This window comes from Microcaecilia unicolor, chromosome 1, assembly GCF_901765095.1.
Source record: "Microcaecilia unicolor chromosome 1, aMicUni1.1, whole genome shotgun sequence".
Lineage (NCBI taxonomy): Eukaryota > Metazoa > Chordata > Amphibia > Gymnophiona > Siphonopidae > Microcaecilia > Microcaecilia unicolor.
The window spans coordinates 238,574,445-238,601,895 of NC_044031.1; the positions used below are offsets into that span (position 1 = coordinate 238,574,445).

Consider the following 27,451-nt stretch of genomic DNA (forward strand, 5'->3'; position numbering starts at 1 on the left):
GCTCTTGAATAAACAACAGGCTGAACACAGGACCTGACATGGTGAACTGGATTAGGAACTGGTTGATGGACAGACGCCAGAGGGTGGTGGTTAATGGAATTCGCTCGAATGAGGGAAAGGTGAGTAGTGGAGTGCCTCAGGGATCGGTGCTGAGGCCGATTCTGTTCAATATATTTGTGAGTGACATTGCCGAAGGGTTAGAAGGTAAAGTTTGCCTTTTGGCAGATGATACTAAGATTTGTAACAGAGTGGACACCCAGGAGGGAGTGGAAAACATGAAAAAGGATCTGCAGAAGCTAGAAGAATGGCCTAAGGTTTGGCAATTAAAATTCAATGCGAAGAAATGCAAAGTGATGCATTTAGGGAGTAGAAATCCACGGGAGACACATGTGTTAGGCGGTGAGAATCTGATATGTACAGACAGGGAGAGGGATCTTGGGTGATAGTATCTGAGGATCTGAAAGTGACGAAACAGTGTGACAAGGCAGTGGCAGTAGCTAGAAGGTTGCTAGGTTGTATAAAGAGAGGTGTGGCCAGCAGAAGAAAGGAGGTGTTGATGCCCCTGTATAAGTCATTGGTGAGGCCCCACCTGGAGTATTGTGTTCAGTTTTGGAGGCCGTATCTTCTAAGCATGTAAAAAGAATTGAAGCGGTGCAAAGAAAAGCTACAAAAATGGTATGAGATTTGCGTTACCTGAACATGTAAAACCTGGAGGAAAGGAGAAACGGGTGATATGATACAGACGTTCCAATATTTGAAAGGTATTAATCCACAAACAAACCTTTTCCGGAGATGGGAAGGTGGTAGAACTAGAGGGCATGAAATGAGATTGAAGGGGAGCAGACTCAAGAAAAATGTCGGGAGGTATTTTTTCACGGAGAGAGTGGTGGATACTTAGAATGCCCTCCCGCAGGAGGTGGTGGAGATGAAAACGGTAACAGAATTCAAAAATGCGTGGGATAAACATAAAGGAATCCTGTTCAGAAAGAATGGATCCTCAGAAGCTTAGCGGCGATTGGGTGGCAGAGTGGAGATTGGGTGGCAGAGCCGGTGGTGGGAGGCGGGGCTAGTGGTTGGGAGGCAGGGCTAGTGCTGGGCAGACTTCTATGGTCTGTGCCCTGAAAATGGCAGATACAAATCAAGGTCAATTATACACATAAAGTAGCACATATGAGTTCATCTTGTTGGGCACACTGGATGGACCGTTCAGATCTTTCTCTGTCGTCATCTACTATGTTACTATCCTGCTTATTTTCGAAGGAGAAGGCCGGCCATCTTCCGACAGAAATCGGGAGATGGCCGGCCTTCTCCTAAAGCTGGCCAAATTGGTATAATCGAAAGCTGATTTTGGCCAGCTTCAACTGCTTTCCATCACAGGGCTGGCCAAAGTTCAAGGGGGCGTGTCGGCAGTGTACCGAAGGCGGGACGGGGCGTGGTTAAGAGATAGCCAGCCTCGGCCGATAATGGAAAAAAGAAAGCCGGCCCTGACGAGCATTTGGCCGACTTTACTGGGTCCCTTTTTGTTCACAACCAAGCCACAAAAATGTGACCTAAATGACCAGATGACCACCGGAGGGAATTGGGGATGACCTCCCCTTACTCCCCCAGTGGTCACCAACCCCCTCCCACCCAAAAAAATAAAAATAAAAAAACATTTTTTTGCCAGCCTCTATGCCAGCCTCAAATGCCATACCCAGCTCCATCACAGCACTATGCAGGTCTCTGGAGCAGTTTTTAATGGGTACTGCAGTGCACTTCAGGCAGGCGGACCCAGGCTCACCCCCCCCCCCCCCCACCTACCTGTTACACTTGTGATGGTAAATGGGAGCCCTCCAAAATCCACCACAAACCCACTGTACCCACATCTAGGTGCCCCCCGTTACCCTTTAAGGGCTATGGTAGTGGTGTACAGTTGTGGGGAGTGGGTTTTGGGGGGCTCAGCACACAAGGTAAGGGAGCTATGCACCTGGGAGCAATTTGTGAAGTCCACTGCAGTGCCCCCTAGGGTGCCCGGTTGGTGTCCTGGCATGTGAGGGGGACCAATACAATACAAATGCTGGCTCTTCCCATGACCAAATGGCTTGGATTTGGCAGGGTTTGAGATGGCCACCATTATCGGCGAAAACCAGTGTCGGCCATCTCTAAGGCCGGCCCAAATGTTGAGAGTTGGCCGGCCCCAACCGTATTATCGAAACGAAAGATGGCTGGCCATCTTGTTCGATAATACAGTCGGGGATGCCGCTTTACGGGGCCGGCCTTAAAGATGGCCGCCCTTATAGATGGGTGCCCCTGTTCGATTATGCCCCACTATGTTACTATGTACGACTTCTAAAAAGGTATTGTGCACTTCAGCTCTTTATGACTATTATTCTTTTAAAATGTGAGCCATCCAGGGACAGAAAAATTCCTGCTGTACCTGAATGTACACTGCCTCAATCACCTTCAGGCTTGCAGGTTTGCTATATATTCAGGTACAATAGGCATTTTTCTGTTCCTGCAGGGCTCAAATTAAAAAAAAAATCACAATCAGCTGAAGTGGAATTTGAACTTGGGTCCCTTTGTTCTCAGGCCATTGCCCTAACCATTAGGCTACTCCTCAGCTCTGCACTGAGGTCTATTAAGGAGTTAATTTTTAAAAGATTTTTAGAGCCATGAAGGTCAATTGCTCTTGAAGCTATCATACAGCTAATATCCCTTGCTAATTTTTTTTAGGGGATGAAGGAGGTGACGTGCCTTGGTCCTTCCAGTGGACAGTTGCTCAATCAGAGGAGATCCAGGAAATTATAGACCAGTGAACCTGACATCGGTGCTGGGCAAAATGGTAGAGACTATTATTAAAAACAAAATTACAGAGCATATTCAAAAGCATGGATTAATAAGACAAAGCCAACATGGATGTAGTGAAGGTAAATCTTTCCTCACCAATCTATTACATTTCTTTGAAGGGGTGAACAAACATGTGGATAAAGGGGAGCCGGTTGATATTGTGTATCTGGATTTTCAGAAGGCGTTTGACAAAGTACCTCATGAAAGACTCCAGAGGAAATTGGAGAGTCATGGGATAGGAGGTAGTGTTCTATTGTGGATTAAAAACAGGTTAAAAGAAAACAGAGAGTAGGGTTAAATGGACAGTATTCTCAATGGAGAAGGGTAGTTAGTGGGGTTCCCCAGGGGTCTGTGCTGGGACCGCTGCTTTTAAACATATTTATAAATGACCTAGAGATGGGAGTAACTATAGTGAGGTAATTAAATATGCTGATGACACAAAGTTATTCAAAGTCGTTAAATCACGGAAGGATTGTGAAAAATTATAAGCGGACCTTACGAGACTGGGAGACTGGGCGTCTAAATGGCAGATGACGTTTAATGTGAGCACGTGCAAAGTGATGCATGTGGGAAAGAGGAACCTGAATTATAGCTATGTCATGCAGGGTTCCACGTTAGGAGTCATGGACCAAGAAAGGGATCTAGGTGTCGTCATTGATGATATGTTGAAACCTTCTGCTCAGTGTGCTGCTGCGGTTAAGAAAGCAAATAGAATGTTAGGTATTATTAGGGAAAAAATGGAAAATAAAAATGAGGATGTTATAATGCCTCGAATATTGTGTTCAATTCTGGTCGCCGCATCTCAAAAAAGATATAGTGGAATTAGGAAAGGTGCAGAGAAGGGCGACGAAAATGATAATGGGGATGGGACGACTTCCCTATGAGGAAAGGCTAAAGTGGCTAGGGCTCTTCAGCTTGGAGAAAAGGTGGCTGAGGGGAGATTTGATAGAGGTCTATAAAATAATGAGTGGAGTTGAACGGGTAGATGTGAAGCGTCTGTTCACGCTTTCCAAAAATACTAGGACTAGGGGGCATGTGATGAAGCTACAATGTAGTAAATTTAAAACGAATCAGAGAAAATATTTCTTCACTCAACGTGTAATTAAACTCTGGAATTCGTTGCCAGAGAATGTGGTAAAGGCGGTTAGCTTAGTGGAGTTTAAAAAAGGTTTGGACGGCTTCCTAAAGGAAAAGTCCATAGTCTGTTTTTAAATGGACTTGGGGAAAATCCACTATTTCTGGGATAAGCAGTATAAAATGTTTTGTACATTTTTGGGATCTTGCCGGGTATCTGTGACCTGGATTGACCACTGTTGGAAACAGGATGCTGGGCTAGATGGACTTTTGGTTTTTCTCAATATGGCAATACTTATGTACTTATGTATGTACTTATGTTCTGTAACCTGGACTTGCCAGATATCAGGTCTAAATAACAATGTCCATCTTTTTGGACATGGATATCCCTTCCCTTTCTGAAATCAAAATTGGACAACACACCCAGACCACACCCCCTTGCCATAAGTATATACTGCAGTTTAAGACATCCATACCTTGGCTTTATAAAAATCGGGATTTAGATATCCATACAACACAGATGTCTAAATGCCTCTTTTCAAACGTTCAAAACACAAATAGAGCTTCTAAAATAAGAGTCATATTGTTTAAGAAGACCCTAAATTAACTCCTAGTGATGCTGTTTTGGTTTCTTTGGAAATCATCAGAGCACTAGTAAAAAAAGGCCCGTTTCTGGAACGAATGAAACGGGCGCTAGCAAGGTTTTCCTGGGAGTGTGTATGTTTGAGAGAGAGAGCCAGAGTGAATGTGGGGGGGTGTTACAGAGTGAGACTGTCTGTGTGACAGTGTGTGTGTGAGAATGAGAGTGTGTGACAGGGCCCCCTCCCCTGTTCCTAATGCCCCTCACCCCATTTCCTCCTCTCCTTTTCCTCCTCCTTCCCACACTTTGGGTTCCTTAAGGCTTTCAAAAGTCTATGTACCCCCGTGGCCCTAACGCCCAGTATCCGGATACCCCACCGCTTTCCTCCTCACCCCTCCCCCAAGATGTAATACTTTCACATCCTTCATTTTTTTAAAAAAGTGTCCTATCTACCCTGTGTACAAATGCCCGGCATTCAGATTGTGTTCCTCTCATAAATGTTCATTTCTTTCATTCATTCAGAACTTGCCCCCCCCCCCCCCCCCCCCCCCCGAACACTTTTGGTTCCTTCAGTCTTTTAAAACTCTCCTATGTACCCTGTGTGCTAATGGCCAGCATTGAGATTGTTTTCCTGTCCCAAATTTGCATGTCTTTCAGTCATTCACAACTCCCCCCCACCCCCCACCTTCTCCAGTTTAACACTTTCGTTTCCTTCAGTCTTTTAAAACTCTCCTATCTACCCTGTTTCCTAATGGCCAGCATTCAGATTGTTTTCCTTTCCCAAATGTTCATGTCTTTCAGTCGTTCAGAACTCCCCCCTCCCCCCATTTAACACTTTCGGTTCCATCAGTCTTTTAAAACTCTCCTATCAACCCTGTGTCCTAATGGCCAGCACTCAGATTGTTTTGCTTTGCCAAATTGTCTGTCACTGATGTCACTGAGGTCAGTGCGTGCCTGCCTAGCAGACCACTTCCGGCAGGCACGGTCCCAAGCACATCCTGTTGGAGGTGAGAATTATTATATAGGATGTGTATGATGTTAAAAAAGATGTATATATAAATATTAGCTTACCAACCCAATGCTACTCTTCAACTACTTATTCTTAATATGTATAATCGGATATGTGGTAGAATGGATATGGCCCGGCGGCATTCAATATTCGGGTTTAACACCACCAGCAAACAGCAAACGCACTGCCCGCCACTGGCTAAATATCGGGCCCATCAATAGCATTGTGAAATATGTCTGCACTAACTCTTATCCTAGCCACTTCACATAAGACAGAAATATTATTTCCATTATTGCAGAACTTCCATCTGTGTGCGTAGGCTGCAGAAAAAATTAATTAACAAGTGGAGTTCTGTTGCTGAAGAACGAAATAAAGCTACAACTGAATTAGATAAATCTCTATAGGGCACCCAAACATTCTCTGTCAATAGTACAATGTAAAGATTTTTTTAAGTCTATGATACTGTAGAATGTGAAAAAGGTGTCAGCATATTTTGACTAAATCTATAGAAATAGTATATGTTTCTGCTTTAGCACAAGAAAGGATTCCAGCATCATGGCATGGACAATATCCATAGCTTCTCACATATGTCCAGCATCCATAAGAGGAAGAAAACTAAACTTTAAAATTATTTAAAATAGGTGTGAACAGTGCAGAAACTATAGTTGAGAAATAAACATTTTGGTTATCTTGTCAAAATGCAGATGCTCTGTACAATATTTCTATAGAACAAGTGGCATTCAGTGGTGAGAAGCACATCCTGTCAGCAAGTGAAATCACACACAAAGAGAATGGAAAGGAAACCAGAAGCCAGCAGGGAAAGCAAATGAAGGGATAAACAGTATAGCTCCCAATACCTTCCCTACAAATTTCCATGAAAAATCTGTATCCTTAGCTTCCAGTTTATCCTGTTTTAGTGGAAGCAATCCTTCTTTAATCCTGTTTATGGCCACACTTTGCATATGATAATGTTGTGACTTGTTCTGTTTTAGATTTTCTTCCTTCGCATTTTTGGCTTGCATCTCTTCTTATTTTGAGAACTTGACGTGTCAGTAATGGTATCATTATTTCTACTTCTTTTCATATTCTGCATATGATTTGCATAATTTTCAAAAAATGTTCTTCTAGATTCAATCATAAATTCATATAAAGTATTAAACCTAGAAGACTGCGTTATTCATAGAAAATAATACAATAAGAGCATGCTCCCTTATTTGGTAACCTGATCCTTAGGGGTACTACCACAAGACCTACTGCTAGGGAGACAAGGTGGCAGTATTGACTCAAGAAGCTGCCAGGGCAGAACCACTCGGAGATTGCTCTTGGACAGCAGCACCCACCAGGGAGACCCCAAGTAAGTACAAAGAAAACCGATTCTGAATACAGGGATTTTGACTAGGGATCAGGAGCATGTGAGGTTTTTACGTAGCACCAGCACAGTTCTTTCAAAGGTAGAAGACTAGTCCTGTGGCCCCATTATCTTACTGTTGCTGCAGACAGGAACACACAACATTCCTAGCTGCAGCAATGAAGAAAAAAAAAGAATTAATGCAGGATTTACTAATACATATGGTAATGAGATACCCACAGGTTAATGAATCCTATGATAAAATTCCACATGGTAAAATAGCACAGCAATGAGCTATTTTACCACAACTTAGTAAACAGTACCCTTAGAATGTAAGCCCTCTAGGAACAAGAAAATATCTACTGTATTTGAATGTAACTCACTTTGAGCTACCAATGAAAATGTGTGAGCTAAATCCAAACAAATATAGACCAAAGCCAATGCTATGAGGGATTAAACAAGGTCCTGAACACCAGAATTAGGGCTGATTCTGATAAATTACAGGGCTACCCACAAGGTAAGGAAGGAAATTCACGCACCAAGAGCTAATAAGAGAAGCCATTAACACTAGTAACGGCTGGATAAACCAATAAAGTGAAAACTGCAGCTGCTTTAATGAAAACTGGTACAATAGCTGGGGGGAAATAAATTCCAGACAGAATAAGTAAGATCATGATGCCAAGATAAAACATGATTTGAAAATAGACTAATGACAGCTTTAGATCAACTTCCTGGACTGTACATTCCTAGTTCCATAGAAAGAATGGACTTCATAGAAATTATACATAAATGCTATTATAAGCCTCCAGACCTACTTAAAGGCTTTGATAGACCAAATGTGGAAAAAGTATTGAAGCATAAAAATAAGTGTCAAGAACCAGTCTCCATCCCTAAACTTGGACAACCATTTTAACCAATAGAAGCAATGAGTGAGAATGAGTGAGCACAGGTAGGGAAGGAAACAACAGAATTTGCAAAAGTAATAATAAGAAGATCAGCAAATGAGAAAAAAAAAGAGTGGAAATGCACATAGTGAGAAGCACAAAGTTATTACATAAGTACATAAGCATTGCCATACTGGGACAGACCAAAGGTCCATCAAGCCCAGCATCCTGTTTCCAACAGTGGCCAATCCAGTTCACAAATACCTGGCAAGATCCCAAAAAAGATCCCAGAAATAGTAGATTTTCCCCAAGTCCATTTAATAATGGTCTATGGACTTTTTCTTTAGGAAGCCGTCCAAACCTTTTGTAAACTCCGCTAAGCTAATCACATTTACCACATTCTCTGGCAACAAATTCCAGAATTTAATTACATGTTGAGTGAAGAAACATTTTCTCTGATTCGTTTTAAATTTACTACTTTGTAGCTTCAACGCATGCCCCCTAGTCCTAGTATTTTTGGAAAGCGTAAACAGACGCTTCATATCTACCTGTTCCACTCCATTCATTATTTTATAGACCTCTATCATATCTCCCCTCAGCTTCCTTTTCTCCAAGCTGAAGAGCCCTAGCTGCTTTAGCCTTTCCTCGTAGGGAAGTCGTCCCATCCCCTTTATCACTTTCATCGCCCTTCTCTGCACCTTTTCTAATTCCACTATATCTTTTTTGAGATATGGCAACCAGAATTGAACACAATCTTTGCCTTCTGGAATTTAAATGGATGCCGGTTTAAGTACTATGCCTAGTTTGCATTGATTTATATACCTATACATGGTTTCTTGTTTTGGCTCCTTATTGCTCCCAGTGATGCGAAATTGATGTTATATTCATTATTTATTTGTTAATATTTTCTTGATTCAATTTGTAATTTCTTTATAGCTGCTTTTATGTAACAATAAAAATTTCAATTAAAAAAAAAAAGAAAATACTTTTTCATGGAAAGGGTGGTCCTGAAATACTCTTCTGCAAGGGGTGGTAGGGACAAAAACAGTGGCAGAATTAAAAAAAAAAAAAAAAAAAAAAGTAGAAGCACAGAAGGAATAAAAGTAGAGAGCATCCCCACTTAACACAAAACTCAAATGACTTATACACAAAAAAAAAGACATAAATCTGCACAGAGTGGCAGTTACAACCCTAAAAAAAAGGAGGCGAGAGAATATACATGGAGCAGCAGATGCAATACTAGCCATCTTTCTAGGCAGACTGGGTGGGCCATGCTAGGTTTTATCTGCCATTGCCTACTGTTACTATGTTCACTTTCTGTTTACTCCCTCAGGTACACCTCTGGGAATTATAAAATTCTATGAATGCAGAATTTCACACATAATTAATGAATGGACTCATAATCACTGAAAATCATGCCTCTAATTATCTGAATGTTTTTACTTTGAAGTAACAACATTGTTGGATTGTCAGTTTAATCATGTATTGACAGTGAATGTGACTATGCTGCAGACAAAATATAAAACCACTCTTGTAAGATTGCATTATATATAACTACCTTTCTGTGGCTGGTATGGTGGTGAATTTCCAACTGCCATATTTGTGTTGCCAGTGTTTAATCAGACTGGATGAAGTGTGCAACTTGAAAACCTCTATGCTAACTCTACGGGCATTCCCAGCCAACTGCCCATGCCGTTAACACAGAATAAATATACTTAGCATGCATTAAGAGCCATGTTTGCTAAAAATGTGCACTAACACCATTAGTATGCACTAACTCCGTGTTATTCCTATGGGCATGATGGCAGAGCAAGCTAACAATTAGTAAACATGGACCTAAGGGGGTCTTTTACTAAGGCATGCTCACGTTTTTAGCGCATGCTAAAAACAGGCATGCTGCCTGGGAATCAGCTGTGAGTGACGTCAGCCTGGCTACGGAGCCTAGCTCAGCAACTCCAGGAGCCACGAACACAGGCAGCTACTTTAGAACGTTGGAGGTGAGAATTATTCTATAGGATATTGTGAGAGGGTAGGTGAAAGGGGATCCGGGAAGGCACGCAGAAGGGGGGTGCAGGCAGCCGGGCAACCCCAACGGGGCAGACTTCATGTGCACAACACCCACATTCAGAAAGCTGCGCTACCAGAGGCAGAGAGGTTGGCCGGGTTAAGAAAGAAGAGGAGAAACTACCAGTCCCAGAATCCCTCTCTTCCCCACCCAGCTGTGCAAGAGTTAGGGGAGAAGATAGAAGATTGGGAAATGGTCTCTGAGGAAGGTGATGAGGGCCAGCTGGAGAGGTTGGGGGCGGGGGAAGTTGAAGAGGAGGATAAAATGGAGGTTACTGAAGGACTAGAGGAGGAACAGATGGCGATTGGAGCTCTGGCTCAAACCCGAAAAGCTGCTGTAAGAGGGTGGCTAGCTGTGCCTTGGAGAGACTGGTGGAAGACCAGAGGAGAGAGACTGAGGCACTGGGGGAGATCTCTACTAAAGAGGAAACAGGTGCAGCCCCTGGGAGAGAAAGAGGGCTGGGCACAATTGAAACCCCAGTCTGAACCAGGTGGGACCAAAGCTGTGTAGCTGTGATGTAAGAAAGACTGTGTAAACTGTTTCATACTGAAAAGGTCTGGGCCTGCAACCTACCAAGCTATTGTGTTTTCTTTCTGATAATGTACTGTTCCCTAAAAGAAGTAATTTTGGCTAAAGTGAAGTTATATGGACTGTTTAAACCCTGAATGAGACTTTGGCAGCAAACCTTAACAACCTGGGAGCAAGGTGTTTTCCTTTTGTGTCTATGCTGAATGGAAGCTAGAAAATAAAGTTTTTTTTTCTATAAACGTTTTGCCTTGATTGAGCCTCTGTGGAAACAATAGAGAGAGGAGGAAGTCCTGCAAGCTCTCAGGGAGTCTGGCGCTGAGTTCCCAGAGCAGGCCAAGGTGGTGTGGAGCGAGGCAACAGTCGGGTGAAGAAGGAAGCTAAGCAGGGTTGAGCCTGGCTGGGTCCTGGAAGGGGGACCCAGCTTCACAATATTAACAGTTAACACATAGGAAGTTACCATGCTATAACTGCAAGGCACAGTTCATGCCCCTTCACCAGGATTTTACTGTTGCTATGCCGTTATCACAATGTTAGTTGTTTATGTCAAGCTATACCAGTTATACATCACCTTGGGTAACTATCTTCAAAAAGGTGGTTAGTATATCCTACTAAATAAAGTGCGTTAAGCACAGATGCACTAACAGCTAACACATGAATTAGCCTGCATAAGTATCACACTACCACATTTTTCTGAATATTAACCTGCTCCATGTATAAATGCCAGCAAGTGTATAAACATAGGGACCCCATTTCTGAAAAATATCAGTAGAGGTAGTGCCAATGAAGAGGCAAAGCCCTAAAGGGTAAAATTTAATATTGAATTGAATGCAACACTTCAATCTTAACCAGTGTAGGTTATTCAAGAGGGGACTAACCTCACTAAATCTACCCAATTTAAAAATTAATCTAGCAAATGTATTCTGCAAAAGCTGGAGTCTCCTCATTTGTTGTTTATTTATACTGCAGTACAGAGAATTACAATAATCCAGAAATGGCATTAGAACTGCCTAAGAAATAGTACAAAATACTTGGGGACTCAAAGAATCTCTAATTGATCTCAATTTCAGTAAACAAAACAAAAAAAAAAAAAAACCTTCAATTTGATGTTCAGAGTTTGGAATCAAGGATTATGCCAAGCACTCTTGACTTAGTATCAAATTCCAAGGAAGTGCCTGATGAAAGAACTATTGTTTCTGAAGAAACTTTCTGCTGATCCCTGAACCAAACTAACTTTGGGGGTCTTTTACAAATGCACGGTAGTATTTTTAGTGCGCTAAACGCTAGAGATGCCCACAGGAATATACGGGCATCTCTAGCATTTAACACACGCTTATTTTTAGCACGTGCTAAAAACACTAGTGCACCTTTGTAATAGGATCCCTTTGTCTTTGTGTATTTAATTTAAGAAAGTTAAGTGAAGCCCTTTCATTGACTGTCTTTATATGATGTTTAAACAATAGAAAAATACTTTCCAGAGAATTTTGTACAGGGCACAGAACAAATATATTATCAGCATATGATAATGAAAATATATTTAAGGAGTTTAGATATTCACCCAAATGGCTCATATACACATTATTATTATTATTATTATTATTTATTGCATTTGTACCCCACATTTTCCCACCTTTTTGCAGGCTCAATGTGGCTTACAGAGTGTAAGGTGACAGCCTCCAACTTGATGAAGCCTCAACATTTTTTTAAAAAGAGCAGAGAAACATTTGATAACTGACCCCCCCCCCCCCCCCCACTACCCATTACACTCAACCTAGTGAGTAGAAGCCCATAGTTTACAGCATCAAAAGCATAAGACCTACAAGAAAAGGAAAATCCCATGTAAAAAGAATTTATAATCCATATTCTTGGTGAAAGCACAACAAGAGGTGACTGCATCACAAAATGATGCACTGTTTATGGACTGTACTATATCATGAGAGTTACAAAATAAGAAGGAAGACAAGACAAAAGAATTTTCAGAGCCATTGTCATCCTCACTTCTATTGTCATATCATTGTCATCAGGAAACAATCTTCGGTGTTGATCTTCTGAGAACTACCCACCCATAATACTTGCAAGGGTAAATTAGCTCATTCACATTCCTTTTAAGACCCCAAGAGAGGCATAATTGAACAGGGCACCCAAGTTTTCCTGAGGGCGTCCTCACAGGGGAAGGGGCGGGGAAACCTGTATTATCGAAACAAGATGGGCGGCCATCTTTCGTTTCGATAATACGGTTGGGGACGCCCAAATCTCAACATTTAGGTTAACCTTAGAGATGGTCTACCTGATTTTCGGTGATAATGGAAACCCAGGACACCCATCTCAAAAACAACCAAATCCAAGCCATTTGCTTGTGGGAGGAGCCAGCATTCATAGTGCACTGGACTCCCTCATATGCCAGGACACCAACTGGGCACCCTAGGGGACACTGCAGTAGACTTCAGAAAAAGCTCCCAGATGCATAGCTCCCTTACCTTGTGTGCTGAGTCCCCAAAACCCACTCCCCACAACTGTACACCACTAACATAGCCCTTAGGGATGAAGGGGGGCACCTAGATGTGGGTACAGTGGGTTTGTGGTGGGTTTTGGAGGGCTCACATTTACCACCACAAGTTTAACAGGTAGGGGGGATGGGCCTGGGTCCGCCTGCCTGAAGTGCACTGCACCCACTAAAACTGCTCCAGGGATCTGCATACTGCTGTCAAGGAGCTGGGTATGATATTTGAGGCTGGCATAGAGGCTGGAAAATATTTTTTTTTTTTAGGTTGGGAGGGGGTTAATGACCACTGGGGGAGTACGGGGAGGTCATCCCCGATTCCCTCCGGTGGTCATCTGGGGCACATTTTTGTGGCTTGGTCGTAAAAAAAAAAGGACCAAGTAAAGTCAGCCAAGTGTTCGTCAGGGATGCCCTTTGTTTTCCATTATTGCTCAAGGACACCCATGTGTTGAGGACGCCCATGTGTTAAGCACGCCCCAGTCCCACCTTTGCTATGCTTCCGACACCCCCCCGTGAACTTTGGTCATCCCTGCCACGGAAAGCAGTTGAAGACGCCCAAAATCGGCTTTCGATTATGGCGATTTGGGCGACCCTGGGAGGACACCCATCTCCCGATTTGTGTCGAAAGATGGGCGCCCTTCGCTTTCGAAAATAAGCATGCAAGTGAATCATATATCTAAATTTCTGTGTAAATATATGCCATAATCAGTTCCCTTGGTCTTCTGCAATTCTGTCTGTGGGAAGATCCATATAATCCAATCTATCTCACATAATTGTGTGGTTCCTGTGGAATTACCACAGGGAAGTAGCTGACAAAGCTGAGGAAAGGAACTAGCGGGTGTCCTCAGTGCCTTCCTACTCTTTCTCCCCTACCCTAACCAATTCCCTACCTCCCATGCTCCCTGGGCAGTAAGAGAAAGAGCACTGTAGCATGTGACACAACTTCCTCTCTGTCACCCAGAGTGGACTGATTCTTTGAACTACGCAGCTCATAAAGTTGACCCTGAAACAGCAAAGAAGCATGGCATTGTCCAATTTGCTGCTGCTACAGTCCTCCACCTCCTCCTCTTACAGCCCAATAAGCATGGGAGGAAGAGAGAGGGCAGAAGAGAACGGGGAACTTTGGGAAAAGGGAAGGCCTGGGGGGTAATATGAAAGAAGGACTGGGTGTGAGAAAGGAGGAGCTGGAGGTAAGAAAAGCTGCAGAAATGGCCACAAAATCCAGTCATTCCTGCAAAATTGTACATTCCCTTAAAATCATAAAAGGAGACCAGGGGTCAAGGTGTCCACCAAGAGCAGACTTCCTCTCTCCCCGACTCATCCTATGAGATGAATGAGTGGCAATGCAGTGCCACAGGAGTTTTCTTCTACTACAGGGTCAGATCATCGCACTTTGACCTGCGCAGCACAATTTATTTATTTGTGGCATTTATACCCCGCTCTTTCCCGCTCAATAGCAGGTTCAGTGCGGCTTACAAAGTATGGTACAAAGTATCACATAGATGAACATAGTTACATAGAGTAGGCTTACAAAGTATGGTACAAAGTATCACAGAGATAATACAAAGTATGAAACAAAGTATCACATAGATGACTTAGTTACATAGAGTAGGACAATAGTGATAGATGTGGGGAAAGAATTGGAGTATGGGTAATGCTAATGGTGTGGAATTAGGATCGGGGTTTAGGATTGGAGTGTGGGTACTGCTAGTGGTGTGGGATTAGGATCGGGGTTTAGGATTGGTCATTTGGGTAGGCTTGTTTGAAGAGGTAAGTCTTCAGGAGTTTTCGGAAGGGTAGGTATTCATTGGTTTTTCAGATGTGTCGAGGTATGGCGTTCCAGAGTTGGCTGCCTATAACAGAGAAGTGGACGCGTAGTAGGTTTTGTATTTGAGGCCTTTGCAGTTGGGAAGATGAAGATTGAGATATGTTCGAGAAGATTTGGACCAGTTCCTGGCTGGTAGATCGATCAGGCATTCAGTGTAGGTCAAATCACCACACTGCTCCTGAGTGACAGAAAGGAAAGACATGGCCTGAAGCACTGCACTCCCATTGACCCTCCTCTTCATGAATGGTAAGACAAGATTTGCCCTTGCTGAATCCATGCTGATTCATTTCAATTAAGCTGTGTCTATCTATGGTCAGCATTTTTTTTTTAGTACAGCTTCAAATAGTATGCTTAGTACCAACATCAAGTTCAGCAATCTATAATTTCCCTGATAACTCCTAGAATCTGTTTTGAAAACTGTCATTACACTGACTACCCTCCAGCCCTCAGGTATCATGGCCATTTTTAAACAATAAGTAACAGATTACTAGTAATATGTTACCACTTTCACGTTTGAGCTCCTTCTTGTCTCCGGAGTGAACAACACCCAATCCTAGTGATCTGTTACTCTTTAAATTGTCAATTTGATCTATGCAGTCTTCTAAGCTTACAGTGATATGCTCCAAATCATCATCAAAGATGGTTTCCAGTATGACTCCAACATCCTCCTCAGTAAAGACTGAGGCAAAGAAATTATTCTTTTTTTTATATATATATTACCTTATCCTCCCTGGACATTCCCTTTACCCCTTGGTCTTTAGTGATCCAGTTAACACCCTTGTGGGCTTTTGTTGCTTCAGATGTCTTGAAAAAAAAAACATTTTAGTATTAGTCCTCACCCCTATACAAGTTTATTTTCAAAGTTTCTATTGACTAGCCTTATTACTGCTTTACATCTAATTTGTCAGTGCTTGTGCTCATCTTTATTTGTTTTATTAAGATGATTTCCATTTTCTTAGATTTCCTTTTAACTTTCACTGCCTACTCCACCTCATCATTAATCCATGCTGGCAATCATCTGTCACCGTTTGATGTTTTTTGATGTACAGAATATATTTTCTCTGGTCTTCCAAAATGTGTTTGTTTTTTTAACAATATCCATGTCTCCTGCTAACTTTTGACCCTAGCAACTGCTTCTTTAGAGTTTTATTTTCTTATTTCCTCATTTAATCCGAGTCTCCCTTTTTAAAAATAAGTGCCCTGGCCATGGTGAAAATCACAAGAGTCAACGTCTGTAACAATGCTAGTGTGTACACACTTATCTTTGTTTTCTTTCTATCATCAACCATGGATTTCTGGACTCTGCACTCCAGAGCTTTTCCTCACCATTGTCCTTGTTTGTCAGGATTAACATTCCATCTGTCATCACCTGCTCCCTGACTACAAAATCAATACAAGATACTAATCATTCTATCTTTATTTTACTTCTAATATTGTGGTATGCCACAGTGTTCTAAAGGCTTAAACTGAACATAGAAAAAAATGTTTTACATCTAAAGATAATTTCCCTGGCTAAACAGAGAAGGTTCTCATTCATACTCTATGTGCACAACCTTTATTATTATATTCTTTTAATATTAGCCACAATTATGGATCACCTGTAGCAGATCCTTTCGTTCTATTTCAGGGATTAACCTGTTTCATACTTTTTTAAAGCAGACCTTAGAGATAGATTGCTATCATTTCCCTTTGCTTAATTCCACTCCAAAATGCATTTTATTTAGGAGTTAAGAGAGTTTTAAGTCTTTATGCCAAATTTGCATTCCCCTAGAACAGTTGTCATCGACTTGTGTGTCCCCAAGAGGTGGGAGGTGTGTCACAAAAAAATTTGGTGTAGACAGCAAGCCTATGTTTCCTTTACAACCATTAGTGCCTGCAAACTGGGAAGACCAGCAATCTTGAGCGTCAGATTGTTGAAATCCCCGTAACTAGTCCCTATTTCTGCTTCCCCACTACCCCCAATAATAACTGCTGCCTCTAGTCCTAACTGAAAATGTTGTAGGTCTGCTGTCCACAGCTTCTGTTTGCTACATCGTTTCCAAATAGCGTTATTTGCAGGTTTTTGTTGTTACTTCACAGTATCTAGCAGCAGAGGGATTTTGCGTTGCTGTTATTCAGGTGACCCTAGAATTTGAAAACAAAATATCTATCTATCTATATATATATATATATATATATTTGTACGGCAAGTAAAAAATCTGGACTGATGTATTGCATAATACAGCTTTTTGATATGGATAGGCTAATTCATACTAAACTTAAACAATTAAATATTTAGACGTGCTTTGTTCAGCTGTGAATTTTAGTGTTCCGTGTGTCACATGCATGAATGCCGTCAGGTGAGTCACAACAGAAGAAAGGTTAAGAACCACTGCCCTAGAAAGATTACTAACTCAACATTGTAAGTTTGTTTCCCTCTCTGTACTTCCGAAATGTACACAATGGGGCTCATTTTCAAAGCACTTAGACTTACAAAGTTCCACAGGTTACTATGGGGCTCATTGTCAAAAGAGAAAAATGTCCAAAAAGTGGCATAAGTTTGCATTTGGATGTTTTTCTCACAAAAAGTCCAAATTGGTATTTTCAAAACCAATTTTCAGACATTTTTCTATAAAGTCCATCAGAAGTGCATTCAAATCACAAAGGGGCATGTTAAGGGCGAGATCTGGGTGTTCCTAACACGTGGATGTTTTTCAGCCATAATAGAACAAAACAAAACAAAACCATCCAGGACTAAAACTAAGACATTTTGAGTTACACCTGTTTTTATAACGAATAATACACAAAAAGGTGCCCTAAATGACCAGCAGCGGCCATCTTAGATCCCGAGCTTCCATCATCGCCTTTTAACTTTTGTTGGATCTTTAGAAACTGTGTATTGGTTTTCTGGTTGTTCTTTGGCTCACCAATATTGAAATCCATTTATTGCAGAAAGGTCAGTTCACACATGTGTATTAGTTTTATTTCAAGTCTGTATACATTTACACTAACTTGGACAACTTCTAAAGGTTCTAACATAAGTATTGAAACATTGTACTTTTTGAAATCTATTTGTTTTTCAATATTAAAATTTCATATTGTGCTCTATCCCCCCTGTTTACTGAAGCTTAGTTCGAGTTATCTGCAGCAGGGCCTATTTTATTCCTATGGGTCCTGCTGCAGATAACTTGAGCTAAGCTTTAGTAAACAACCCCCCTATATATTTTATCACTTAAGTTTTTTTTTTGTGTGTTCATCATTGTTTTTGTACAATATTTTTTGGTTTTACCTACATTCCACTTGATTTCTACAATTAATTAGTATTTTACTTGTTTACTCAAATGTATATCCATTTTGAGATTCCTGAAGCAGGCCACAGGCTGAAACACAGTACTCTGTCAGGTCTTTCATCAATAAGTCTTCTCAAGTATCAAGGTTGTCCTCCTCGTTTCTGGAGTCTGTGGTCTATTCCCCTCTTTACTCTTATCTAGATCACCAACAAACATATTACCGTAAAAAAATAGGCCTTTTCTATTAACTTTTCCTGTTTCTGATTTTTATTTATCCCAAAATCCATACATTTACTCAGGGTCCTCAAAATACATTTTTACAAACATTTCTGTCCCCATCATCCAAGTTACAACCATTTTTCTCATTTCTATGCATTTTAAATTCACCAATACTTAACCCGCTTTAACCCATTTCCCCTTACAACCATTGTAACATCCCTCATACCCACTTTCCGAATTGGTACTTTAAGGGGCCCTTTTACTAAGCCGCAGCAAAAAGTGGCCTGTGGCAGTGCGAGCGTGTCTTTTGAGCACGCACTGAGCCTGTTTTTACCGCGTCCTAGAAAAAAGGCCTTTTTTTTAAGGGGCCGGGAAATGGATGTGTGGAAAAATAAAAGCTAGCACACATTTATTTTTGGCCCAAGACCTTACCGCCACCCACTGACTTAGCAGTAAGGTCTCACGTGCTACCCCAGTGGTAGGCTTGCAGACCACTGATGTTTACCACCGAGTAAGCACCATATGGTAGAAAATAGAAAATATATTCTACCATGTGTTTTCGGCTCGCACCAAATTCAGAATTACAGCCCAGGGCACACGGTAGCCAGGCAGTAATGCCGATTTGGCGTGCACTGGACACACATCGGCCCTTGCACACCTTTGTAAAAAAGCCCCTAAATTCCTTAACAGCATACTCCAGGTAGAGTCCCTTTTAAGAAAGTAATTTCTGACTCCCTTAGGATTTTAATTCAATTCTGCTAGATCCCTTAATGTTATCTCACGTGACACTACACCTTTTTTGTTCCATTTTTTTAACCTCAAAAATTAATTTGGTAAAATGTGTGGCCCCTTTAAATGTAAAACTGGGATTCACAGAACTGCAATGGGCTTTCTTCTTACCTGCAGCCTACATATCCTGGCAAACTCCCATGCCTCTTAATCCTCCTCTGGGGTTTGTAACTCCCAACCCTAGGAGAGTAGAAAAAATTTGTGTATGGCCCCTTTAAAGAGGCAGACTAATGCCAGCGCAGACATCAGGCCTATTTTGTCTTTGTGGCTATGAGTAGTGCTCAGCTGCATCTCCCAGAAGGTCAGGTCAGTCCATAGCCTACTGAATTGAGCCTGTCCAAGACCCGTCCCTGCAATCATGAGTAAGTTATTGTCACGGATTCCCACAATTGTAATTACAGCCTCTCCAGTGCTCCTGACTACTTTCTAAAACTGCAGTTTGCATATGTGCTTTTTTTCCCCCTCATGGGACCCAACCTTGGCTCTGCTTACTATGGACCTAAAACCCCTCCTGGGCTTCTCCAGCACTGCCTCCCAAACTACAAACCCCATGAACCCCATAATTTAATATTTTTTTTTCTTCTCATTTACAGTAAAATCCCCAGAAAGGGCTGCTCAACTTCTAGAAATTTTCACCTCACCAGTGCACTACAGTAACCTACGGAACTTTGTAAATCTAAGTGCTTTGAAAATACACCTCTATATCACCTGTTCAACCATAAAATAACTACAATTAAAATCCCAGATTTAGGAGGAATATATCCACACAGGGTAACTGAAAAATGTTGATGCTGTTAATCCTGAGAGTAGTGCATTTAACAATGCTTGCTATAGTTGTGTTTTACTGTTTTCAATTTGTCAACTCTTGCTGACCTGATCATGAGATTACAGGAAAAGTAAAGGGAGGCCAGTTAGTCCAAGAAACTGAACCTGTGTGCAATAGCCATTACAGTAAGATACATTACCAGAAATACAAAATGCTTATGAATTTTACATTTTGGGTATGGGTGTTTTTATAATGAATATTTTTTTAATTCAGAAAACTTCTATAGGGAAATAATATCCCCTACAACTGGGAGCTATTCCTCTAACTGCTATTCCTCTGGTGCAAGCAAAATAAAATATGTAATTTTATAAAGGCATTCTTGCATGCCAATATATGCATGTAAAATGCCTCTTATAAAGTTACCCCACACGTACAATTATGTATAATAACAAGAACAATTAAAGCAAAAATGTGAAGGTAAATTTATGTTGTTGTAATAACAAGAACACACATATACTTATATGCAACTTTAGTGTAAACATATTCTGAGGCGGAATGCGGGCAGAATCATAATTTACACACATATTTTATAAACTGTGCACGAACATTTACACCTGCTTCAGAGCAGACATAAATGTCCATGGCATCATTTTAGGTGTGACTTCTGCAGACTTTGTGCTGGTACTTTATAAACACACATAGGAGCACCACTTTGAGGAAGCCACTGAAGAAGGCAGGAGCAACTGGGCATCGCTCCTGCCAAAGACTCCCCCAGACCCCTGAAGACCCCCAGAACCCCAAGATGACCTTCTGGAACCACCCTCAGACCCATGAAGACCCGCAGGATCTCCCCCGGACCACCAATGATCTAAGAAGGTAGCCCTTGTGGGGGGTGGGGAGGGTCTTCTGAGGGGGGGGGGCTGCTTGAGGCCGCGACTTTGCAGTTTGATGCTCCCAGATGGTAAAATAACCCCAGCTTTATTTTACCATGGCTCTGAGGCCCTAACGCAACCTGTGGTCTATCACCACAAGTCGCGTTAGGGCATTTGTATAGTAATGAGATGCAAAACATGCATTTGCATCTCATTATTCAGTAACCTGTGGCAACTTAAATATTGCCGCAGTATTTAGAGAAAAGCAGCATTAGGACCAAACAATGTGTGTTACAGCCCCCTAAATCCTCCCTAAATGTTTTTTTATAAAATAAAAGGTTCCCTATGTGTGAAGGGCAAGTGGGAGCCTATTTGTAGCCTATTTTATAAAAAAAACATAGACAAATATATGTCTTCATAAAAAAGGCTACAAAAAGGTGCCCAATTGCCCGCTTTAAAAAAAAATCAGTCTGAAAATGTATAACCTTTTGATGCTTTATAATAATACTGTATGTAGATAAGTCTGCAACTGAGGCACATTGCAATGATGGCAATATGTTGTAGAGACACTGAGCAAAACAGAGCTTGTTTATAAGGAATGTTTTGTTAACATTTGGCAGAGACTTTGTAAAATACAAAGAGAACTGCACACATCCCAACCTGGACCACTCAATTCCCATCTCCACATCCTTTCTGCGTAACTCTAGTAACTCTAGTAGCGCTTTAGAAATGTTAAGTAGTAATAGTAGTACTTTCTAAAACTGGGCTTGAAATGTCATTAAAGGCAAAAATACCAGATAAAAGAAAAAAAAAGCACAATATGCAGTACAAATGGCCTAAAAACACACAATCAAAACAAGCACCAACATAGTCTCTTATTGTCTCTTCAGCTGAATTTATTCTCAAAGCTTAATAAACTTCTGGAGGTTTTGAAAGCTGGTCCCACCTTACCAATCCCGCTACTTTTGACCTATGATTTTAATAATATTGAGTCTTGAAGTATGGTTCTTAACAGAGTAGAGCACTAAGGAGCCCTTTTACTAAGCTGCGTAGGCGCCTACTCGCGCCCAACACATGCCAATTTGGAACTACCACCCGGCTGATATGCAAGTATCCTATAACTGAGTGACTAAATCCTGGGAACACCTCTTACCCACCTATGCCCCCCGCCCCCCCGGCCATGCCCCCTTTGGAATTGTGCATGAGATAAGTTAGATGTGCAGGACAGATCTGCGTAGTGCTTTTAACGCTAATAATCGATTGCTATCACCTAATTAGCCAATTTGTTTATGCGCTGATCTGTGAACGACATCCAAAATGGCACATCCAACTTTGGGCGACCTACACAGAAGCCGGGAGAGGAGGTCCAAAGAAAGACAACTACATCTTACTGAGATGTACTTATCCTTTATACAAAAACCAGAACGCAAAGACATTTTCACATGCCAGTTTTCAAGGACACCATAATGGGCTGCTCTGCATATTTTCTGCAGTCAAAGAGCTCATTATTTAAGAATTTCCATAAACTTTCATACACAGACCACACACAAATGCTTCAGCCAAAATATACAAATATATTCACAAAAGCCTACAGAACATTAAAAAAATGCCCAAAATGACATATTGTGGACATTTGTGTATGTTTCAGATTTTTTTTGTTTTTGCATTTTTTTCACTCACTGCAGTCTTCTGCAAAAATGATTTTGCTGTTCAGTACATCAGGTTCAGATCTGCCATATTTATGCTAATTATATGCTTAATATTAATATAAGTGTGCTGCCTTCTTTCTACTTCAAGGAAGCATATGAAGCTCTATGTCTATATAAAATGGAATTTATTGCATTACCAAGAGAAAACCTGACATCAATCTGCAAATACCAGTAAACTACATGATTTCTCCTTTTTTTTTAACTTATGTTTTCCAAATGATTTGACACCCCACAGTTAGCAAGTGCTAAATGTCATCCATTACCTTCTAAAATCAATCACATTAGCAGTTCCTGGGCAGCTCAATATTACAAAGCTACAGATTGACCCAACATAAATAAATAAATAAATCTGCTGACATGCCTCTGTTTCCCCTTTTGAGTGCTGAAGGTGAAAGAAAGAATTTTGAAAATCACTCCTATACTGCCATTTGTAAGACACCCATTCCATTATCTGCAAGAAAGATCTGCATTAATTAATTACTTTAAGTGAGAATCAGCTTCTAAAGTATATTTCTTTATGAAGTATGGGATAAAAGCTTCAGTTTGCTGTAAGGTCTGAAAGACAAAGAGGATAATATTTTGCTGGCGGCAGCCAGCGTTTCTTTAAACACTCACTGCCTTGTCACTCAATGCCAGGCCATGTCCGGGTACTAGCATTAAATATCTAGGTATGTGTGGATGGACGGCACTTAACCTAAGTGCTGACATTCAGCCCTTAAGGGCTAGATTCTATATATGGCACAAAAAACATTTCCGCCTAAGCGTATTCTATAAGCAGCGCCTAGATTTAAGCCCTGTATATAAAATACACTTAGCTTATATCCCACCGCCTAAAACTACGCGTGTCCATTTACACCAACGAAAACATGGCGTAAATCCTGGCATGTAGATTTAGGCGTACTGGCCCATATTTTATAACTATGCAAGTAAATTTTGGAACACCCACAAAACACCCATTTCCCTGCCCATAACCACACCACGCGTTAGAAGTTAGGCACACTGCATTACAGAATACGCTTATTGCTAATTAGTGCTCATTATTGCTTAAGTGCTGTTAACAACACTAATTGGCTTGTTAAGCCAATTAAGTTATGTGCGTTGTTACAGAATATGCGCGGATTTCAGCGCAGAGTTCTAGGCACGCTATATAGAATATGGGGGTAACTGGTTAAGTTAACCTGAACAAAAATAGGACCGCTATTTATACGGTCCTGTTTGCCAATTAACTAAACCAGTTAAGAGCTGAATATCAATCAACCTTATCTGCTTTAGTGCCGACTCCACCCCTGGATGGCCCAAACAATAGCCGGTTTCAGCTTTAGCTGTTAGAAGGGCTATTCAGCAGCACTATCCAAGTACGTGCCACTGGATATTCCCTCAGGGCCCGGTCAGAGTTAACTAGATAAGATCCTCTCTTAACTAGTTAACTCACTTTGAATATCAGCCCCAAAGTGTTGTCTAGGTTCTACCTGCACAAGTTGTATGTTAACAGTATTTAAATAGCCCTTTTAAAATTATCCATCAGCTTAAATATTGACAAGATGTAATGGCATAATAGGTAGAATCCAAACCAGAAGCTAGTGTACGGTCACGCATGAAGCAGGAAAAAGAAATAAATAATCCTCATTGCTTTATTGGCATTCGTGTTTTTACAGTCAGTATTCTCTATATGCAGCTAAGTATGATCATGATACAAATAGCAAACTACCACTGTGAAATATTTTCTCTATACTTGCACCTCTGATGGGATTTCTTTTTCATGCCTCAGAATATGAATCCTAACCCAAAGAAGTGCTAAAAATTAATACTCGGCGCACAGTAGAGAATTTGGCCTGTAGGGTAACGGATAAGCACGAAACCCATCATATAGAAAACTTTTTTTAATTTTTTAAGCAACTATTCAACAGACTTTTAGGAAGTCTTAAATCAACTTTGAGGGAAAATATATAAGGTAATTGTCAGATTTTAAAACTTTAAGCACTTGCTCTGAACTTAAAATGCAGTAATGCTGCACATCATCCTTGGACAATCCAATTAATTAGGCTCAGTCTCACAGTCTGTAACTCAAGCTTTTCTCATGCTGATCAATGACAGCACAAAGACACTGTGACAGCCCAGGCGGCCCCAACAGCTTTAAATAGACATATTAAAAGACAATGTATCGTCACTTAAATGAAATTATCAAAATACAACATGTTTTTCCATTAGATATGAACTGTTTCTTAATATGGCAGGATTCCCTGGATTCCCCTTTTATGAGTGCAGGAAATTTTCCATCATTTCACATGCAAAACCCTTCCTCTAATGGATAGCTTTTCACATTACACCTGTCTATGCAAGCTCCAGCTGTATAAGTGAATACTCCTACTGCATTTACCACTGATCCATATGATATGAAGCACTGCTACCAACGCATCCCATTATAGAACTGCCTGTGTGTGCTGCGTGGTGTCAGTAGAAGAAAGATCTTACTGTTATTTTTTTAATCGATGAACGAAGTGCAATTTACAAGCAGGAAAATGCTTTACCAAGGGTTGCCTTGGAAATGGATTTCATACACTAGCATAAGAAATTACTGCCATCTTCAGGTGTATGCTCAGTCAACAGCATTTCTTATATATTTATTCCAATCGTGACTAAAATCAATAATAGAACAGTACAAATATTCTCTGACCATTACCAATAATCTCTTACCAAAAGCAAAACTATTAAAAAAAATGCTGCCCCAGAGGCTCTGTAGAAGTGCTGTGTATTATCATGCAGAGGGACCTGCTTTTCAGGAGGCATTTTTCACGGCCCCTAAGAGGTTGTCAAAGTCACAGTGCAAGGGCAATTCCTAATGGGCTGAATTTAGGGGCCATGACTACAGGATTCTAGAACAGTGGTTTTCAACCCAGTCCTCATGTGAATATGCAGAGAGAGATTTGCATAAAAAGAAGGCTGTACATGCAAATCTATCTCATGCATATTCATTGTGGGTATCCTGAAAACCCAACTGGCCAGGTGGCCTCTGAGGACTGATTTGAAAACCACCATTCTATGGCCTCCAGCCAAGGACTGTTGTAGCAATTCCTGGACTAAAGTAAGCTGAGAGAGAGCTATACAATAGGGGAATAAAATCCCCTGGTACAGGTGAATTTCAGCACAAAAACACATTTATTTGCCTTCTCATTTCATTTTTCTTATTCTGCCCTATACACTGTCCATCCAGCACTTGTGTGAGACTACAGTAATCGTGTTTGGCTGGCACACATTTTTCTAAACAGGAGGAACTGCAAGTGAAATGTGGATGATTTTTCCAGTCGGAGAAGCCAGTATCTATCCATCCTACTAATCCCATCCATAACACCTGGAAATGAATGTGTTTTTGAAAGCACTCAACCCCCCCCTCCCCCCAGAAATGCATATATATTCTAGCGGAAAACATTTCTGTGGGTAATTGCTAGAAATGTATAGTCAGTGGGCAAAGTTTTTATTTATTAGGATTTATTTACGCCTTTTTGAAAGAATTCACTCAAGGCAGTGTACAGTATTTTTGCTCTCCTTTCCCATCACTCTAAGTACGAAAAGCATAAATCTGTTATCCGTCCACATAACAGATCAGTAAGAACAAATCAGATCCTTGGGACATTTTGTCACCAGTGCTAATTTGTAGTCATCACCAAAACACGCCACAGAAGGACAGATCTCCCTCCTCCCGCCAATGCAAGGTATGATCCAAATCTGAAATTCTGCAAAACCCACAGGTTCTCCCCTCTAACCTCTTCCAAACTGCCAGCGGAGTACTACATAAAAAAAAAAACCAAAAATCTAAAGCTCACTGCATGCTCACACGAGGAAAAGAGCAAGCAAACTAAATAGCTTTTACGTGCATCTCGTGCATAATAACCTCGCAACGCTACCAACGGGAATGCAAGAGTGCTAACCTGCAGATAAGGTTTCCCAATGAACGCAATCATTCCCAGCAAGGATGATGACATTTTTAGACAGAAAAATGTGGGTAATATTATAAGGAAACCACACAACACTGACACCTGTGTTTGCTAAGATCATATAGCGGGCCCGGGAAGGTAAACATGCACCTATGCAGCAGTACACAGCGTTGTGCTGGGAAATACGAAGCAGGGCTGCATTTCTGCTTCTTCCCTGCCACCTCCAACATGTTCGAGATATGTAGACAGCTAGCATTTCAGAAATCAAGTATGCTTTGTAAGAAAAAGAAATGCAAACACGTATAGCCCAAGCATCGCCAGCAAAATCCAGTTGTTTTTTTTTCTTATATATATAGCGAGTCTAAACAGCAATCAAGTGCATTCACATCTACTCTGCGACTTTTTAGTCGCCCTCCCTCCTCCTCAGAAGCAGTGATATCTTGGGGGAATGCAACCATTTGTCATATATACATTTCTAGCCACCTCTACCTATATGATATAGGTGCAAATGCACTTCCAACGTGTTGCAAGCAGTCAGAGAAGGGGCAGGACAGGAAACAGGTGGGAGCAATTTTGTTTTGTTTTTTTTTGCCAAGGAAATTAAGTGCAGGAGCCGCTGAAAAGCCGATCTTACCGCGGTGTCGTAGAGCCGCAGGTCCAGGAAGTAGGGCTGCAGCAGGGACTCGTTGCGGATCTGATCGATGGCCAGCTGCACGGCGGGCAGGATGCCCCGGCCGATGCTGCCCTTCGCCACCGTCTCGCTCAGCGGCATCAAGCCCATGATGGAAAGCGGGGTGCCGTTGGAGGGCTGCCCGACCGTCGTCCCCCGGCCCGAGCCTCGCGCCAAGCCCGGTCCCAAGCCCAAGCCCAGCACCAGCAGCAGCAGCGCCGGGGCCCCGCCGTCGCCCGCCTCCCCGGCCGCAGCGGAGGAGCGGGGCTCGCGCGCTCTCCTCGGGGAGGGAGCCATGCCGGGGTGTGCGGGAGAGGCAGGGCACGGCTCACTCGGCTCGCATGACGCGGGGAGACACGCGCCGCCAGCCTTCCTCCCCCCCTGCCCGTCCTCCTCCTCCTCCGCGGTTCCCCCCAATGCACTTTCCAGTGAAAAGAAATTGTGCAGGGACAGGGCTCCTTCCTCAGCGCTCTTTTTCAGTCACGGCGACAGCGGCCGCCTGAGAAAAACCCCCAACATTCCAAAGCCAAGAAATGTTACAATATATTCCTCCAAAAACAGAGCCCTTAAGTCCCCCTCGCCCGCC

The 27,451-nt window shown here is 41.7% G+C and overlaps 1 protein-coding gene across 1 annotated transcript in view; it reads right to left on the minus strand.

The window, feature by feature from the left end:
- GABBR2 (gamma-aminobutyric acid type B receptor subunit 2) overlaps window positions 1-27,162 on the minus strand; it is a 1,273,589-nt gene extending 1,246,427 nt beyond the window's left edge. The window contains exon 1 of the mRNA XM_030209562.1: window positions 26,830-27,162. Coding sequence (XP_030065422.1) covers window positions 26,830-27,162 — 333 coding nt within the window. The remainder of the gene's footprint in view (window positions 1-26,829) is intronic.
- Window positions 27,163-27,451: the final 289 nt, after the last annotated feature.